This window comes from Leptonychotes weddellii, chromosome 1, assembly GCF_054177405.1.
Source record: "Leptonychotes weddellii isolate Sample4059 chromosome 1, ASM5417740v2, whole genome shotgun sequence".
NCBI lineage: Eukaryota > Metazoa > Chordata > Mammalia > Carnivora > Phocidae > Leptonychotes > Leptonychotes weddellii.
This window is the reverse complement of record NC_138369.1, coordinates 15,618,466-15,633,540: the sequence shown is the minus strand read 5'-3', so window position 1 is coordinate 15,633,540 and position 15,075 is coordinate 15,618,466. Positions and strand designations below refer to the sequence as shown.

The following is a 15,075-nucleotide window of genomic DNA, read 5'->3' as shown; positions in this document are numbered from 1 at the left end:
GAAAAGATTAGTATCGCACCACCCAGGGGCTAGAACCCAAGCCTCTGGCACCAATCATGCCCACACCACTCTCCCCTTCAGAGCAACGTAGGCTGCAGAGGGTCTCCAACCCCACCCCAGGGCACATCAAGTGTCCCCACTGAACACCTGCCCACTACATAGGGCAGGGGCTAACCGTGCCAGAGTAAGGGCCCTTGCATTTCACCCCGGGGGCCTGAGGCCTGGCTCCACCCCCATTCCGGCCACTGGGTCTCAGGTCAGGCTCCAGCAGGCCTGGAGTGGGGGTGTGGAGGCAGAGCCACCCAATCCCGTAGGGACAGGTTTCACAACTTCCCGGATAGGGCTGTGGTGGGTCACAGTGCAACCTCCAGCCAGGAGGATGGGGTGGCTCCCACTCCTGCTGCTTCTGACGCAGTGCTCAGGGGCCCCTGGTGAGTGCCCCCCACCCTGATCCCCATTTGCCTTCAGGAAGCGGTCATCCCTGGGCCCACTCTGCTATTCAGGCCAGGAGCTCACTTTCCTACTGGGCATGGAGCCAATGAATGCTCTTGGCTTCTTGTGCAGAGCTGGGTAGCCCCAGGAATACATCTGGACACTGCCTATTCAGGCCTGCATTAGAATGCCTGCATTAGAATTAGAATGTCTGCTGTAGCATTGAGGCAGTGTGGGAACCGCACAGATGCATGTGCACATCAGGCAGTTATCCCTCATGAGCCTAATCTAACCCTCTAACCTAGCGTATGCCCTGCTGCTGATGGGAGCCCAGACTTGGAGTCAGAATGCCTGGGCTGGGCCTCTGCCTGGGTAATAGGACAGCTCTGAGCCTTGGTGTTGCTGAGATGAAATAAGCTCCACAGGGCAAGCACCATCACCCACTGCTCTCATTATACTGTAGGTTTTAGACCTGAGCCTAGTGCCTTGCCTAGTAAACATGACCACTGGTGGTAACTAACATGTCTGGGCCTGCTTCTCCCCGTACAGGGGTCTCACCCTTGAACGTGCCCACAGGGTCCATCCCAGGGGCCTTGTAGCTTTGATCCCCTGCGTGAAGTGTGGATGTGCGGACATAAATGCACTGACGTGCACGCCCACCCCCGCAGGGCAGCGCTCGCCCTTGAATGACTTTCAGGTGCTCCGGGGTACGGAACTGCAACACCTGCGGCATGCAGTGGGGCCCGGGCCTTGGCAAGAGGATGTGGCAGATGCTGAGGAGTGTGCAGGGCGTTGCGGGCCCCTACTGGACTGCAGGTGAGTGACTACAGGACTTAGGTAAGACTGGGTGGCAGGTGAACCTGGGCGACCCTGTGCCTCGTCCTCCCAGGGCCTTCCACTACAATGTGAGCAGCCACGGTTGCCAACTGCTGCCATGGACCCAATACTCACCCTATACTCAGCTGAAACGTTCGGGGCGCTGTGACCTCTTCCAAAAGAAAGGTAAGTGGCTGTGGAGAAGGTGGGCCAGGGATAGGGCTGCTGAGGCCTCAGGCCTTGTTGACAATGGGTCTCTTCCTCCCAGACTATGTGCAGACCTGCATCATGGACAATGGGGTCAAGTACCGGGGCACAGTGGCCATCACCACTGGCGGCCTACCCTGCCAGCACTGGAGCCATAGGTTCCCCAATGACCACAAGTAAGACAGACACCTCCCCTCGGTCCCTGCCCGGCCCGGCGCCTGCCCCCACCCTAGCACGCATTGAATTGCTGCTCTCTGCCCCCAGGTACACGCCCACACTCCGGAACGGCTTGGAGAAGAACTTTTGCCGCAACCCTGACCGGGACCCCGGAGGTCCCTGGTGTTACACGACAGACCCTGCAGTGCGCTTCCAGAGCTGTGGCATCAAGTCCTGCCGGGAGGGTAAGCGGCTCTGGGTCGAGACTGGAGGAGCATGCCCACGCCCGTCCACGAACCCACCGGCCTGTCTTTCCAGCCGCTTGCGTTTGGTGCAATGGCGAGGATTATCGCGGCGCAGTGGACCGCACCGAGTCCGGACGCGAGTGTCAGCGCTGGGACCTGCAGCGTCCGCACGCGCACCCCTTTGAGCCGGGCAAGTACGTGTGGGCGGGCGCGGCATCGCGGGGGCCGGACTAGAGGAGGGCCCAGGACTCCAGGGGCGGGACCCGGGAATACGGCAGGGGCCACCCTGGGCCCGAGGCCCAGGGTCTTGTTCGCGCCCCGCTACCGCCCCCAGGTTCCTTGACAAAGATCTGGACGACAACTATTGCCGGAATCCTGACGGCTCCGAGCGGCCCTGGTGCTACACCACCGACCCGCAGGTGGAGCGAGAGTTCTGCGACCTCCCTCGCTGCGGTAGGGTCCGAGGGCGGGGCCTGGGAGGGCACCTGGGAAACGTGGGGGGCGTGGCCTGCCTGCGGAGAGAGGAGGGACTGGGCGTGACCCGGCGGTGGGCCCGCGGTAGTTGTACTCGGCCTCCGCCCCGGCCGCGGTCTCAGCTCCCGCTCGGGCTCCGACCCGTCCATCCAAGGGTCCGAGGCACAGCCGCGCCACGAGGCCACGACGCTCAATTGCTTCCGCGGGAAGGGCGAGGGCTACCGGGGCACGGCCAACACCACGGCCGCGGGCGTGCCCTGCCAGCGGTGGGACGCGCAGAACCCGCATCAGCATCGTTTTGCTCCGGAGAAATACGCCTGCAAGTGAGCTGGCGGGCCGCCGCTGGGGGGCGTACCTTTGCAGCTGGGACCTCAGGAGTGGGGTCCCGGGGCGGAGCTTGATTGAAGGTGGGGGGATCGCAGGGGGGCGGGGCTCCAGCCGGAGGCTGGCCGGCCGGTGGGCTGCGCCCCACCAAAAACTGAGAGGAGCGCCCGCCCAGGGATCTTCGGGAGAATTTCTGCCGGAACCCCGACGGCTCCGAGGCGCCTTGGTGCTTTACGTCGCGGCCTGGCATGCGCGTGGCCTTCTGCTACCAGATCCCGCGCTGCGCCGACGACGTGCGGCCCGAAGGTAAGGCCCAAGCTGGGACTGGGAGCTTGGAGCCGGAGGGCTGGGACGAGAACCGGCTGACGGCCGCCCCCGCCCGCCGCAGACTGCTACAACGGCGTGGGGGAGCGGTACCGCGGCTCGGTCAGCAGGACCCGCAAGGGCGTCCCGTGCCAGCACTGGTCTGCGGAGATGCCGCACAAGCCGCAGTGAGTCGGTCCGCGCGCCCGGCCCCTCCCGGACCAAGGCCACAGGCTCCCCTAAGGCGGCACGCCGTCACTTCTCTAACGAGCCCGGCAGGGGTTTGGGATTACCCTGCTAGGACTTTGCGTCCTCTCCCGCCCAGGTTCACACCCACCTCCGCCCCCCACGCGCATCTGGAGGAGAACTTTTGCCGGAACCCGGACAGGGATAGCCACGGGCCCTGGTGCTACACTACGGACCCGGGGACTCCGTTCGACTACTGTGCACTGCGGCGCTGCGGTAAGCGCGACACTCGCTCGGGGCCCGCCCCCCAGCCTCCACCTTAGAGGGCTGGCTCCCTCAACGCAGGTGAACTTGGTTTTTCAGATGATGACCAACCACCGTCCATCCTGGAGCCCCCAGGTATGCACTTGGGCCAGGCCTGGGTTGGGGCCTCTTAGGGGCCTCCATCCAGTCGGAGTTTCCCGAGGCCCATTCTATGCCCCAGACCAGGTGGTGTTTGAGAAGTGTGGCAAGAGGGTGACCCGCCTGGACCAGCAGCGCTCCAGGCTGCGTGTGGTGGGGGGCCAGCCTGGGAACTCGCCCTGGACAGTCAGCTTGCGTAATCGGTGAGGCACAACTGCCTCTCCTCAAGAGAGGAGCCGAGGGCATATCCTTATATCCTCTGCACTTATGCCTGGGGAGTGGGAACCTGTCCCTGGCCTCGGGGGTCTTAGCCAAGAGATTGCAAGTCCAGCCTGTGTCCCAGAACTCACTGTTCTCTCCTAACCTCTACTCCTTCAGGCAGGGCCAGCATTTCTGTGGGGGTTCCCTAGTGAAGGAGCAGTGGGTTCTGACCGCCCGGCAGTGCTTCTCCTCCTGGTGAGCCTTGGGTTTGGGGACCCAGTCCCATCCACCTGCCTTCATCTTCCCCTTAGCTACCTTTCCCAGGTGAGCCTTGGGGCAGCAGGCTATGAGTCACGACTGGTCTAGCAGAGCTTCTCCCCCAGCCATGTGCCTCTCATGGGCTATGAGGTGTGGCTGGGCACCCTGTTCCAGAACCCACAGCCGGGGGAGCCAGGCCTGCAGCAGGTCCCCGTGGCCAAGATGGTGTGCGGGCCCTCAGGCTCCCAGCTTGTTCTGCTCAAGCTGGAGAGGTGTGTGACAAGTCAAGAGGTGTGAGGTGGGGCTGAGCCTTGTGGGCTTACATGCTGAGCACCCTCATTCCCATTAAAGACCTGTGACCCTGAACCAGCGAGTGGCCCTGATCTGCCTGCCCCCTGAGCGGTATGTGGTGCCTCCAGGCACCAAGTGTGAGATCGCAGGCTGGGGTGAGACCAAAGGTAAGAAAGAACACCGTGCAGGGGCATGGGCTACCCCAGGCCAGGAGGCCTAGCCTCAGATCCTACCCAGAGGCCCTCTCCTCCTTCCCATTCTTACCACTGTAGGTACAGGGAACAACAAAGTCCTAAATGTGGCCTCGCTGAACGTCATCTCCAACCAGGAATGTAACGTCAAGCACCGCGGACGTGTACGGGAGAATGAGATGTGCACTGAGGGACTCTTGGCCCCTGTGGGTGCCTGTGAGGTCAGTGCTGGGGCACCCATTCCCAGCTCAGGGAGGGTCCGGGAACCTGAAAATGTACTACTTTATCCCCAAGGAGGCTAGTGTCTGCCTTGGCCCAGGGCCCCCTCACCAGGTCTTCCATCTACCAGGGTGACTACGGGGGCCCACTTGCCTGCTTTACCCATGACTGCTGGGTCCTGGAGGGAATTATAATCCCCAACCGAGTGTGCGCCCGGCCCCGCTGGCCAGCCATCTTCATGCGCGTCTCTGTGTTTACGGACTGGATTCACAAGGTCATGCGGCTGGGCTAGGCCCAACTTCGATCTCATGTACTTGGGAGAGGACAGAGTTTCCTGTCAGACATAAAGCTGCCTCTCCTCTTCACACCTCTGCAGGCTGCTTCTTAGCTTCTGCTGGGAAATCAGTTGGTGTACGCCCTTGCTAGGGCCTGGGTGGCTCAAGCCCAGCAGAGCTGGGCTGGGAGACCTCACTCGAGGACTACCTTAGCCTGCAGGCGGGGTGGAAGGGCAGGTCCTCACTAGTTCCCTAGTTAAACTGCTGGTAAGAGGAGGGTGGTGCAGGGCAGTTTCTAGCAGAAAAGCCTGCAGCAGAGGGAGCCAGCCTAGTGAGATCCCAGTTGGCCCTGACAGGCAGCAGCTGAGCCTCTCACTGTCCCCTCCCCGTCATGCTGGAGGTAGGTGAGGTCCTTAAGGCTACCACACCCAGGGCCTACAGTACTCTGAACCCCAGTGGTGAGGCTGGGGTTAGGGATGGCTGGGTATAAAGTACCAGCAGGAACCAGACTCTGTGTCCTCGTTTATTATGACCGTATAGCCTACATTCCTTGGCTCACCCATCCATGAAACCCACAGCCCAGGAATCCCCTCGCTGGTCCGCCAGACCCCGGGGCTCTCCAAGAGCCAAGCGAGGCTCCTGCAGGGAGGCGGGGCTTCAGCTGCTCAAGTGCGTGCGCAGCCAGAGCACAGCGTTCATGAAGCTGTCCGACTCCACCTCCACTTCTGAAAGCGCGTGCGTGCTTTTGGGATAGAGCAGGAGCCTGCAGTGGTTGTGCAGCCACGTTTAAGGGTGGCGGTTCTCCCCTGCTCACCTGCCCACCAGCTGCCAGGGCCGGCCTGCCGCACTCACCGGACAGGCACGTGCCGGGCCTTGAGGGCACGGTAATACTCCATGCCCTGCTTGAAGGGCACGCGCCGGTCCTCCTGGCCCAGCATCAGGAGCAGCGGGGTCTTCACCTGGGGGTGTGGGGAGTGGTGGTGAGCAGGGCCCCGGGGCTCTGGAGAGACTGGCAGCGTACCGGGCAGGGGGACGGCTGCCTACCTGAGGGGTGTACTTGATGGGTGACTTGTCCAGCATCTCGGCCCACACGCTGAGGTCTGGCAGGCAGTCGCTGCTGTAGGGGAAACCAGCCTCCACCACGCACCTGCAAGAGACTGCACTGAAGCAGCCCCAGGAGCCCTGGAGCCCGCGGGGGCTCCGTGTCGGGGATGAGGCGATACAGAGAAGGGCAGGGGCCTGCGGAGCACACCCACCAGTCAGGGATGTCGGTGGAGCCCATCATGGAGGCAATGTTGATCACAGGGTTCCTCGCCACACAGGCACCATAGGTCTCAGGGTACTGACCAATCAGGTGGCAGGAGAGAAAGCCACCGTGGGAACCACCCATAAGAGCCACTCGGTCAGCGTCGAAGTGTTCCTCCTGGAGCACCCGCTCTACTGCAAACTACAGGGTGGGGCAAAGTGTGCTGCAGCCAGCTGCCCGCCCGAACAGAACACACCCCGACAGGTGACCCTCCAGCCTGTCCAGAAGCCCCGGCCCCTGCTACCTGGACGTCCTTCACATCCTGCTGGCCCACGTTGCCGGGAAGGGAGAGGATGCTGTCCTGGCCAAAACCCGTGGAGCCACGATAGTTCACTGGAGGCCAGGGAGGAACCAGACAGGGGGGGTCAGCGACATTCCCAGCCCCCTGGTCGCGCTTTCACCCCTCTGTGAAGTGGGCCTTGGGGCTGGCTGCTCCACAGACTGTCGAGGCGCAGGGGCCAAGAGATTTGAGGCTGTTGCCCAGTGACCACAGCACCCTTTCCATGGAAGTCCCTGGTAATGGTTGCCAGGTCCGGGCTGCAGACAGGCCTGGAGACTAGGGTGGTACCCGTGCTGCCTGTCCACCTCATCCCCCTCCACAGCCCTACCACTGCTGCAGGGCCCGGCTCACTCACCCAAGAGTACTGCAAAACCCATCTTGCAAAGCATGGCTGGGAACAGCATCCAGGCAGTGACAAAGGATGAATGGGGTCCCCCTGCAGACATGGAGCAGAGAGTGAAAGAGCTGGCCAGGACGGGCAGTGGGAGGGCAGCAGCTCTTAGACCAGATGCCTACCGTGGGGCATGACCACCATGGGCACTTGGGTCTTATCTGGAGGGTCGCTGGGCTGCAGAAGGATTGCTTCAAAGTCAAGGCCAGCTGCAGGGAGAAGGCAGGAGTCAGCAGAGCCAGAGCCGCTGCCCAGGGGCTTCCCCAGCCAAGGCCTGAGCCATAGCTGCAGGTCTGGGGCGGACCGCTGAAAGAAAGATCTGGTCCAAGACACCTGGACCCCAGGAGGCTCATACTCCTGCCCTAGTTAGGGAGCCCCACTCTGTCAGGACAGCATCCCAGATGAGATGTGGTCAGAGGCCTCAAATAAGGCGGTGTCTTTGGGCCTTGGTTTCCCTACCACAGAGCATTTGGTTTGGTGATGCCCAGCCCTGATACCCAGAGTAGGCGCCCACATACCCGGACACTACTCCCCAGGAGCATGCACAAGCGGAACAGAGAACCCCCACCCCCCAGATGCAGGGAAGGTGACCACAGATGCTGTGTGCTGGGGAACTTGGGAGGTGTCCCTCTGCCCCGGCCCAGCTCACCATACTGCAAGTTCTCTTGCTCTGGGGGTGGCTGCAGTACCCGGATGGCCCAGGAAATGTCGGGAATAGGCTCGGCCTCCTCCAGGGACACCCACAATACTTCCTGTTCCTTCCCTGCAGGAGGCAGGAACCCAACTTTCTGCCAAGGGGAAAGAGTGTGTCATAGGTGGCCTGGCTGCCTCCCTGCCCTTCCACCTCTGCCAGGGTGGGAGATGGGCAGCTCGCACTATGCTGGGCCTTTTACCCACCTCCACAGGGTACATCATAGACTCCTGTTGTGAGCTGGTATATGCAGAGACGCACAAAAGCACGCACCCTTTCCTCCTGAGCTTTTAGGCTCTGCTGTCTCCTTGTGCTCCATTCCACCAGAGGACCAGGCACTTTCCCAGGCACCCTATTCTTTATAGAGCAGACCTACACCTGGTGGTTCCTCTCCATGGGCGCCAGACCCTTGTGGGCCACGCTGGGCTGGGCCCATGTCTTGGCCTCCCACACAGTGACCAACCCCAGTCAGACTCAGGCCAGCTCCCTGACCTGGGGAGCTCAGGCTGCACAGAACCCTCACCTCCTGGCCTGGGGCCCAGCAACACTCACCAGGCTTGGGGGCAGGTTGGGCGTGGAGAACTGTGCCACCATGAGGTCCTGGTCAACTGTGAGCAGCTTCCAGCTTCCACCTGACCCCCCTGGAGAAGGCAGATGCCACCACCTTTCCCACCAACTCCCTGCACGGCCAGAGTCCCAGGCCGGCGGCTCTATGCCAGGGTGCCCCTTTCACCCCGAGAAGCAAAAAAACACCCACAAAAAGACTGTCACAAACACCCCACTGCACGCAGCCCTGGGTGAGCCTCCTTAGTCCCTTGTTCATCCAGCAGATGCAAACTGAGCCCAGGGACTGCCAAACCCGGGGCCACAGCAGACGCCCATGGCACGTCCACCCACGGCTTCATGACTGCAGTCTGCGGGGGTGGCAACTAGGCCTAGGGGGTTGGAGTGGTGCTGATTCTGGGCTTGGGGTCCAAGGAGATTCTCTAGCAGAACCCATATGACAAGGTACAGTTTCGCACAATACTTTGGAATCTTGTGGAGGAAGGACTACAGTCAGGGCAGGTAGAGGACTCAAAAGACATTTTAGGGGCAGAATCACAGGCCCAGATAAGAGGAAGATGAGGGAGCCAACACAGGGTTTCTCATGGGCCCTGGGACAGCAGAGTTGCCTCCGCCTGAGGTTTGGGAGGTCGGGGAAGGATGACTCTGGCAGATCTTGGCAAGAGAGAATTTTGTAGGTTTGAGAAGCAGGGCCAGGATGTGCAGAGCAGAGTGGAGCAGGGGAGGCAGTCTGTTGGCTGGGAAGGTCCTGCATGGTCAGGGTCCTTGCGAGACGCAGTGAAGGCTGCAGGACAGTGGTGCAGAGTGGCCAAGGGTGCCAGGGCTGGCCCAAGCGCCGGAGCTCCCGTCCCGCCCCTGGCCTGGCCGGCCTGCACACCAGCCCCGCTCACCAGCTGTCAGGGCGCTCACACTGCCCATCTGGGTGTCCACAACGAACAGGTCCTGAAGCAGAGGGGAGGCCACGTGCAGCACCACAACCCCCAGCCCTCTGGGCCCCCCACCCCCACCCTCGTAGGGACCCCGGGGCCAGGCCAGGGCTGTAAGCAACCATGGCAACGGCTCCTCAGTTGCCATGGCTAGTGGTCTGGAAGCCTGGACTCAAATCCCAGCCCCATCGCCACTTGCAGCGGGACCCTGGGCGAGGAAAGGAGCGCCTCTGAGCCCCTGAGCCAGCGTGAGGAACAAATGATCTCACACTCCAACAAAAAGAAGCCTGGCACACTGTGGGTGTCCCTACCCGATCCCTAGGAGAAAGCCTCTGTCCTATCTCCATCGGCATAGTGTTCGGGGGGCCACCTAATGGCAGCCCCCTGGCCCCCCAGCTGGAAATGCCTGGGGGAAGGGGAACTGCACCTCTGCCTCAGAAAGAAAGGCCAAGGACTCTGCTGTGGGGCTCCTAAGACCTTTGGCCTGGGCATTCCACCCAGCAGTATGCATATGCTCTGCCCCAGGCCCAGGGCCCGTGGAGGCTGGTCAGAGGGGCTGTCTCTCAACAGAGGGCCCCTTACCTGCCGGCTTCGCTGAGCTGAGTCAAAAACCACTCTCTGGCTGTCAGCCGACCAGCATCCCAAAGGCAGCAGGCTGCAGTAGATCCCAGAGAAGTTCTCTGCAAAGATGGGAGGGCTGAGGCCATGTCCAGCGGTGGAGGTGTGGGAGGTCAAGCCTATGAGGCAGGCTGGGCTGCTGGGGGACTCCCCCCTACCCAGGGCCCCTGCAACTGTGACAGAATGGCAGTCCTACACATGGGGGTGCCCTAGGTGATGGGCGGCTGCCTAGAGAGGGGCCCGGGGCCGGAGGCCTCTGAGGGCCCGGGAGAGGCAGAGCTCAAGGGCTTCTGAGAGAACCCATAGCTGCTCGGAAGAAATGCAAAGGCTCTCCTATGAGCTGCTCTCGCTGGGCCCCTGGTAGGCACCTAGTGCTGGAACCAAGATGACCCCTGTCTGTCCATTATGGTGCTCAGCAGAGTGCCTGGCAGAGGGGGCTGAATCGATTCCACTCATTTAAGCCTCACTATAATGCTATAAAGAAAACAAGGGCTACCACCTCCCACAGATAATAAATGGAAGCTCAGGGAGGTGAGGACGCCATCCAAGGACACACAGCTAATAAGGAACAGCTGGGATTCAGACCAGATTCCCCACCATTGCATCCCCGCAACCCAAAGAGATAAACAGGCCATGACTTTTCTACAGAACCCCTGGAGCTGACCAGGGGGCCTGAAAAAAGAGACCTCATGTCCTTGGGATGGTCCAGGATCCCAAACAAAGTGGTGAGCACCTGAGACTCTGACCAGAACTTCTCAGCCAAGAGCCACCCACCCAGAGATCCCACTGACTCAAAGGCTTGGATGGGACAAACACTACAGTGGGGTCTGGGAGTGGGACAATGCAGCACCCTTGAGCTTGGAGCCTTTCAAGCAGGACATTCCAACCCTGTGTGCTTTCTGAGACCCCTTGGAACAGAGCCTTTAACCGGCCACTGGAAACATGGGGATGAAACCATCTAAATCCCCTGCCAGCTTGGGCCACTCTGATCTCAGCTGTGGTCCAGCTGACTTCCTTCTCTCAGAACTGTCCCGTGGTGACGGCCCCGCTCCCTGTTCAGGCTGGGCCTGAAGCTGGCCCAGCAGGGAGGGACACTCAGACAGAACCCAGCATGGGGCTAACAGATGGCAGGAAAACAGAACTGCAGGCTCCACTGCACCCAACGAGAGACACACCCCTTACCTCCCAGCTGCCGAGGCACGACATCCACCACCACTGAGGTGACCTTGGTATACCAGTCATACTGCAAGAGAACACAGTGGTCAGGCCCACCGGGAGACGGGCAGTGTGCTGAGGGCACAGAACTCTTTACCCATCGTCTTCTCTGACAGCCCTAGGGAGCCTCAGGGGAGGGGAGGACCTGACGCAAGCCTGATGTATTTCCTTTATGGTGACCTGGATAGATGTCCGAAGGGGCCTATGACTTTCCCAAGGAGCTCTTCTTGGGCAAGGACTAATACTCTCTAACTGCCGGCTGTATCCCAGCCCCTTGTACACCCTGACCATGGGCAGATGAGAAGCAAAGGGAGGAGAATTCTTGAAGACAGAGAATGCTCTAAGGCGGTGGGTCCTGACGGTGCAAAGCCCCCCACACCAGCACTCTCAGCCTCCAGGTCCTGCCCTGGGAAAACAGGCAGAACTCACACCATCACTGCACCCAGGACAGGAGGTCCACTGAGGGGCCCATGGGGAGATGAAGCTGACCCTTCATCTCTCATCCACCATCCCTTCCTCGTGCTGACGACGCCCACCCTCCTCCAGCTCACCAGACACAGCTGGCTACACTGATGATGGGGGACCAGAGATGGGTACCGCAGGTAGACGATGCGACACTGGTCTGGGCTCAGACGGGGAGAAGACACAGCCAGAGAGTCATCCGAGAGAAGCTCTAGGCCAGATGAAAATGTGAGCATCATGCAGGCTGGCAGGGCCAGTGTATGTCAGCAAAGCACAGGTGGGCACCAGCACTTACCACACTGACCCCCGGTGAGGTCCACATAGTATAGGGCTGACCTGGAACCACCAGAGAGACACTCAGCTTCAGAGCCAGCCTGAGCTGCAAGGCCCCCTGCCTTGCCCTGCTTCCTCACCTGCGATTGGTGCAGAAGCGGATGCCCAGCCGGAAGGGCTCATGCCACCAGCCTACAAACACCACGCCCGTGTCTCCAGGGGCCCAGAATGCCTGTAGACAAAACCCCGGGGCAAGTGTGAGCAAGGGGCAGAGCTCAAGCAGGGCCCCCAGACTCCAGGAGTGAGGCAGGCCGAGTCAGTGCTAACCTGTCCAGGGGACACACTCTCAGGGACCCCCTCAAGCACAGAGATGTTGCCACTCTCGACGTCCAGCACACAGAGCACAGGAGTGCTTTTGGAAACCATGTTTTCTCCCCAGTCTTCATAAAACACAAACTGATCCCCCTAAGAACACAAGATACTCAGTGTCCAGCCTGTCTTGCCTCCCCAGTTCTGAAAGGCACGATGTGGGCAGGGAGCACACTTGAGCCCTAGGCTGCCCAGAAGGGCCTTTATGGACTGGCCGTAAACATGAGCACCTTGATGGCCTGGTCTGGTTTCTTCAGCCTGGCCATCTCATCATCACTGCCACTGATGTCCAAGGCTTTTGTCTGAAAGAAGGACTCAGCCTTCGGGCGCTTCTTCTCTGCGACATACAACAAGTGTGTCTCCGAGTGCGACCAGGACAGGCAGCCAAAGCAGTCTGGGTGTAAGGAAGGCTGATCAGGAGGAGCCCTAGACTCCAGCTGCCCCTCCTGTCCACCCTGTCTGCTCACCAGCCAGCTGCCTACCATCCTCGTACACGAGCCCATGTTTCTCCAGCACCGACAGGTTGAAGCTCTTGAGCTTCCGGTTCTTCTCCCAGACCTGAGGACATCTGGGCATCAGGTTACCTGCCCCCCAACAGAGCCTCATCTGTGGGACTGAGCCCCCAGTCGCCCACCGCCTGGTCCCATGCAGTCTCACCTCCAGGAACTGCTTCTCCTCCCCAGGGCTCGTGCCTCCAGCTTTGCGCAGCACAGCTTTCATGGCGCCTGAAGGAGAGTCTCTGCTCAGCAGCCTGAGGAGGACATAGGGTAGCAGGTCAGGGTCACCACCCACACAGTCCCATCCTACCCCTTCCTGGCCACAACCTCCTAGACAAGATTCTTGAGACTGGTCCCACATCTGCCCCTGCAGCCCTTGTAGCTCCACTATGGCAGTTGGCCTTGCCTCTCCTACCTGGGGCAGAGGCTCTACTCTCCCCAGCCTCCCTGAAGCCCCAAGGGCTCTAATCCAGGCCCAAGTTTGGACAAAGCCTCCAGTGCTTATCAGGCCATGTCAATAGAAGACCACCTGAGCTCCCAAGAGGCAAGAACCTGGCTCCTGGCCTCCCTTCAGGGCCCTACCTGCACCAAGACACATGGCAGGCCTTCATAAAAGGCTTGCAGATGGCTGTGGCCTTGCCCACAAGCTTCTTCCCTCAAACTTACTCCCCCCGGGTCTCCACACTGTTGCCCGCGGGCCCTGAGAACACCACTGAGTCCCCATCGTGGAACACCAGGTACTGGCGGCAGAATCGAATGTTCTCCATGCGTTCCAGGTCCCTCTGGGTCCACTCTGTGAGGAGAGGCATGAGACTTAATTTGAGTTCACCAGTCCCAGCACAGGCTCCTCTCAGCCCCTCAAGAGGAAGGCCCAGCCCACCTCCCCAGTCTGTCTTGATGTTCTGGAAGCAGGATGGACAACACTTGGCCACAACTCAAGTCTAGGCCTGAGCTGATGGCATGTCAGAGAGAAACCACTAGTCTGCTCCCAGCATCCACCCCCATCCTAGAACTTGAGGGGAGCCAGGCACGTGTATGGGATATGGTGAGGCGTGAGACTAAAAGGCCCACACCGTGTATCCCGGTCTGAATTCTACTCCCACACCCTCAACTCATGCACTCAAGGACACCATGCCACAACACACCGAGCAGCGTCCCCCATACACTCGTATGTAGGGTCCTCTGAGGGGTGCACCCTCCCACACCCACTTTCTCCAAGCCCCGTCTTCCTCCACACACTCGTGTGCACTGCCAAGCAGCAAGCCCCTCCACATCTCCTTCCTCTCCACGCGAGTGCACGGCTCCGGAATGGGCCCGCCACTCGATTCCCCTCCATACACACACCGGTGTGCACCGTCCGGTAGCGGCCCCCGTACTGGGTGAGGATATCCGGGCCCAGGCAGGCGGCGCTCAGCGTGGGCTGGCGGCTAAGGCCCCGGTACAGCGCCGCCGCCTCCTCGGGCTCGTTCAGCAGCACCTGCGCAGGGGACACACCAGGGTCAGGCCCGGCCCGGGCTGCAAGGACCACGGGCACCGCGGGCCGAGCCCTCACCTGGCGCTCCATGGTACCTCTCGGCCGCCGGGGTAGGGCGGTGCCTGCTGGCGCCCGGAAGTGAGGCTGCGGGGGGCGGAGCCAGGAGCGACCCACCCCCACCCCCACCCCCCGCCCTGCGTCTGCCACCGCCGCGCCGCGGGAGGGGCGGGAGCTTCGACGAATGAGCGAGGACCCTAAGGAGAGGGGCGGGACCTCGAGGGTGAGGAGGTGGGGCCTGTGAGAGAGCGATCTGAGCTTTGGACCCGGGAGTCCTGGAGGCGTGGGGGCAGGGGCTTCGAGGGGAGGCGGCCAGAGGCCAAGTCCCAGGCCTGGTGCTGGGAGGGGAGGGAATAGGGTGTCCGAGGAGAGGAGCTAGCTCTAGGAAACGGAATACAGGATCAGTCTCTAGGCTGGGCGAGGCGTGTGACCGACGACATGGCCCGCATGGGGAGGAGGCGAGGCCCGAGTCGGGAATAGCCGGTGAGGTGAAAGAAGCTAGGTCGGACGGGGGTGGACCCTAAGAAGGACGAGGCCTGGGAGGGACGCAGATCAATGGATCTTTGAAGATAGGGGCGGGGCGGGGGCAGAGCCCAGTGAGGGTCGGATAGAGGAAACGGAGATGAGGGCGTGGCCCGGGGAGACGGAGTTGGAGCCGAAGCTCGCCCCAACAGGCATCACCCGCAGCCCTGGGACTGACCGTTGGCTCCCTTCTTGTCCATTACGAGGCAAACATTCACCAGCAGGTGCCAGTCCCTGCCCTGGAGGGGCTCCGAGGTAGATGGGGAGAGGAGCGCGCAGAGCCCTGGGTTGCCGGGCAAAGAAGGGCGGATGCTGAGCTCTCAGGGTGTCGCCTGGGCTTATCGGCCACCAGGCCTACCCCAAGAGCTATCTGTCCCTGCAGCCCTCAACTGCCCTGTTCAGTGGCACCTTGCTGGGGATCGTAAGCCGGTGGGTTTCTGCCTGCGCCGC

At 61.3% G+C, this 15,075-nt stretch overlaps 2 protein-coding genes across 4 annotated transcripts; one reads left to right on the top strand and one right to left on the bottom strand.

Annotated features, from left to right (window-relative positions):
- Nucleotides 1–341: 341 nt before the first annotated feature.
- MST1 (macrophage stimulating 1) lies at nucleotides 342–5,489 on the top strand. 2 transcript variants are annotated; one of them, XM_006744533.3, is made up of 18 exons: nucleotides 342–431; nucleotides 1,101–1,248; nucleotides 1,322–1,434; nucleotides 1,517–1,631; nucleotides 1,720–1,856; nucleotides 1,930–2,050; nucleotides 2,191–2,309; nucleotides 2,485–2,653; nucleotides 2,830–2,960; nucleotides 3,043–3,145; nucleotides 3,283–3,419; nucleotides 3,507–3,542; nucleotides 3,628–3,748; nucleotides 3,924–4,001; nucleotides 4,130–4,276; nucleotides 4,356–4,462; nucleotides 4,568–4,707; nucleotides 4,836–5,489. In XM_006744533.3, exons 1-18 carry the CDS (start codon nucleotides 380–382, stop codon nucleotides 4,995–4,997), a joined length of 2,136 nt encoding a protein of 711 aa, XP_006744596.1. In that variant the 5' UTR covers nucleotides 342–379; the 3' UTR covers nucleotides 4,998–5,489. The 2 variants fall into 2 exon arrangements, with proteins under 2 accessions (XP_006744596.1, XP_030896282.1); XM_031040422.2 differs by lacking the exons at nucleotides 2,830–2,960; nucleotides 3,043–3,145.
- A 1-nt stretch (nucleotide 5,490) lies between these two features.
- On the bottom strand, nucleotides 5,491–14,197 carry APEH (acylaminoacyl-peptide hydrolase). 2 transcript variants are annotated; one of them, XM_006744534.3, is made up of 22 exons: nucleotides 14,125–14,197; nucleotides 13,917–14,049; nucleotides 13,239–13,365; nucleotides 12,733–12,826; nucleotides 12,558–12,633; nucleotides 12,306–12,469; nucleotides 12,034–12,171; nucleotides 11,847–11,938; nucleotides 11,729–11,769; nucleotides 11,523–11,644; nucleotides 10,939–10,999; nucleotides 9,721–9,818; nucleotides 9,103–9,154; nucleotides 8,201–8,289; nucleotides 7,607–7,745; nucleotides 7,083–7,166; nucleotides 6,922–7,002; nucleotides 6,531–6,619; nucleotides 6,237–6,427; nucleotides 6,025–6,127; nucleotides 5,833–5,939; nucleotides 5,491–5,743 (listed from the first exon to the last, which is right to left on the bottom strand). In XM_006744534.3, the coding sequence occupies exons 1-22, from the start codon at nucleotides 14,134–14,136 to the stop codon at nucleotides 5,638–5,640; spliced, it is 2,199 nt and encodes a 732-aa protein (XP_006744597.1). In that variant the 5' UTR covers nucleotides 14,137–14,197; the 3' UTR covers nucleotides 5,491–5,637. The 2 variants fall into 2 exon arrangements, with proteins under 2 accessions (XP_006744597.1, XP_081673863.1); XM_081817737.1 differs by lacking the exons at nucleotides 13,239–13,365; nucleotides 14,125–14,197 and having other exon boundaries at nucleotides 13,917–14,047.
- Between the last annotated feature and the right edge of the window lie 878 nt (nucleotides 14,198–15,075).

Coding starts and splice junctions, on each gene's coding strand:
- MST1 (XM_006744533.3), top strand. CDS start 380: ATGGGGTGGCTCCCACTCCTGCTGCTTCTGACGCAGTGCTCAGGGGCC. Junction 4,002..4,129: donor CGGCAGTGCTTCTCCTCCTG/GTGAGCCTTGGG, acceptor CTTCTCCCCCAG/CCATGTGCCTCTCATGGGCT. Junction 4,708..4,835: donor CCCCTGTGGGTGCCTGTGAG/GTCAGTGCTGGG, acceptor TCCATCTACCAG/GGTGACTACGGGGGCCCACT.
- APEH (XM_006744534.3), bottom strand. Junction 13,366..13,916: donor CTACCGGACGGTGCACACCG/GTGTGTGTATGG, acceptor CTCTCCTCACAG/AGTGGACCCAGAGGGACCTG. Junction 6,620..6,921: donor GGGTTTTGCAGTACTCTTGG/GTGAGTGAGCCG, acceptor CCTGGCCTCCAG/TGAACTATCGTGGCTCCACG.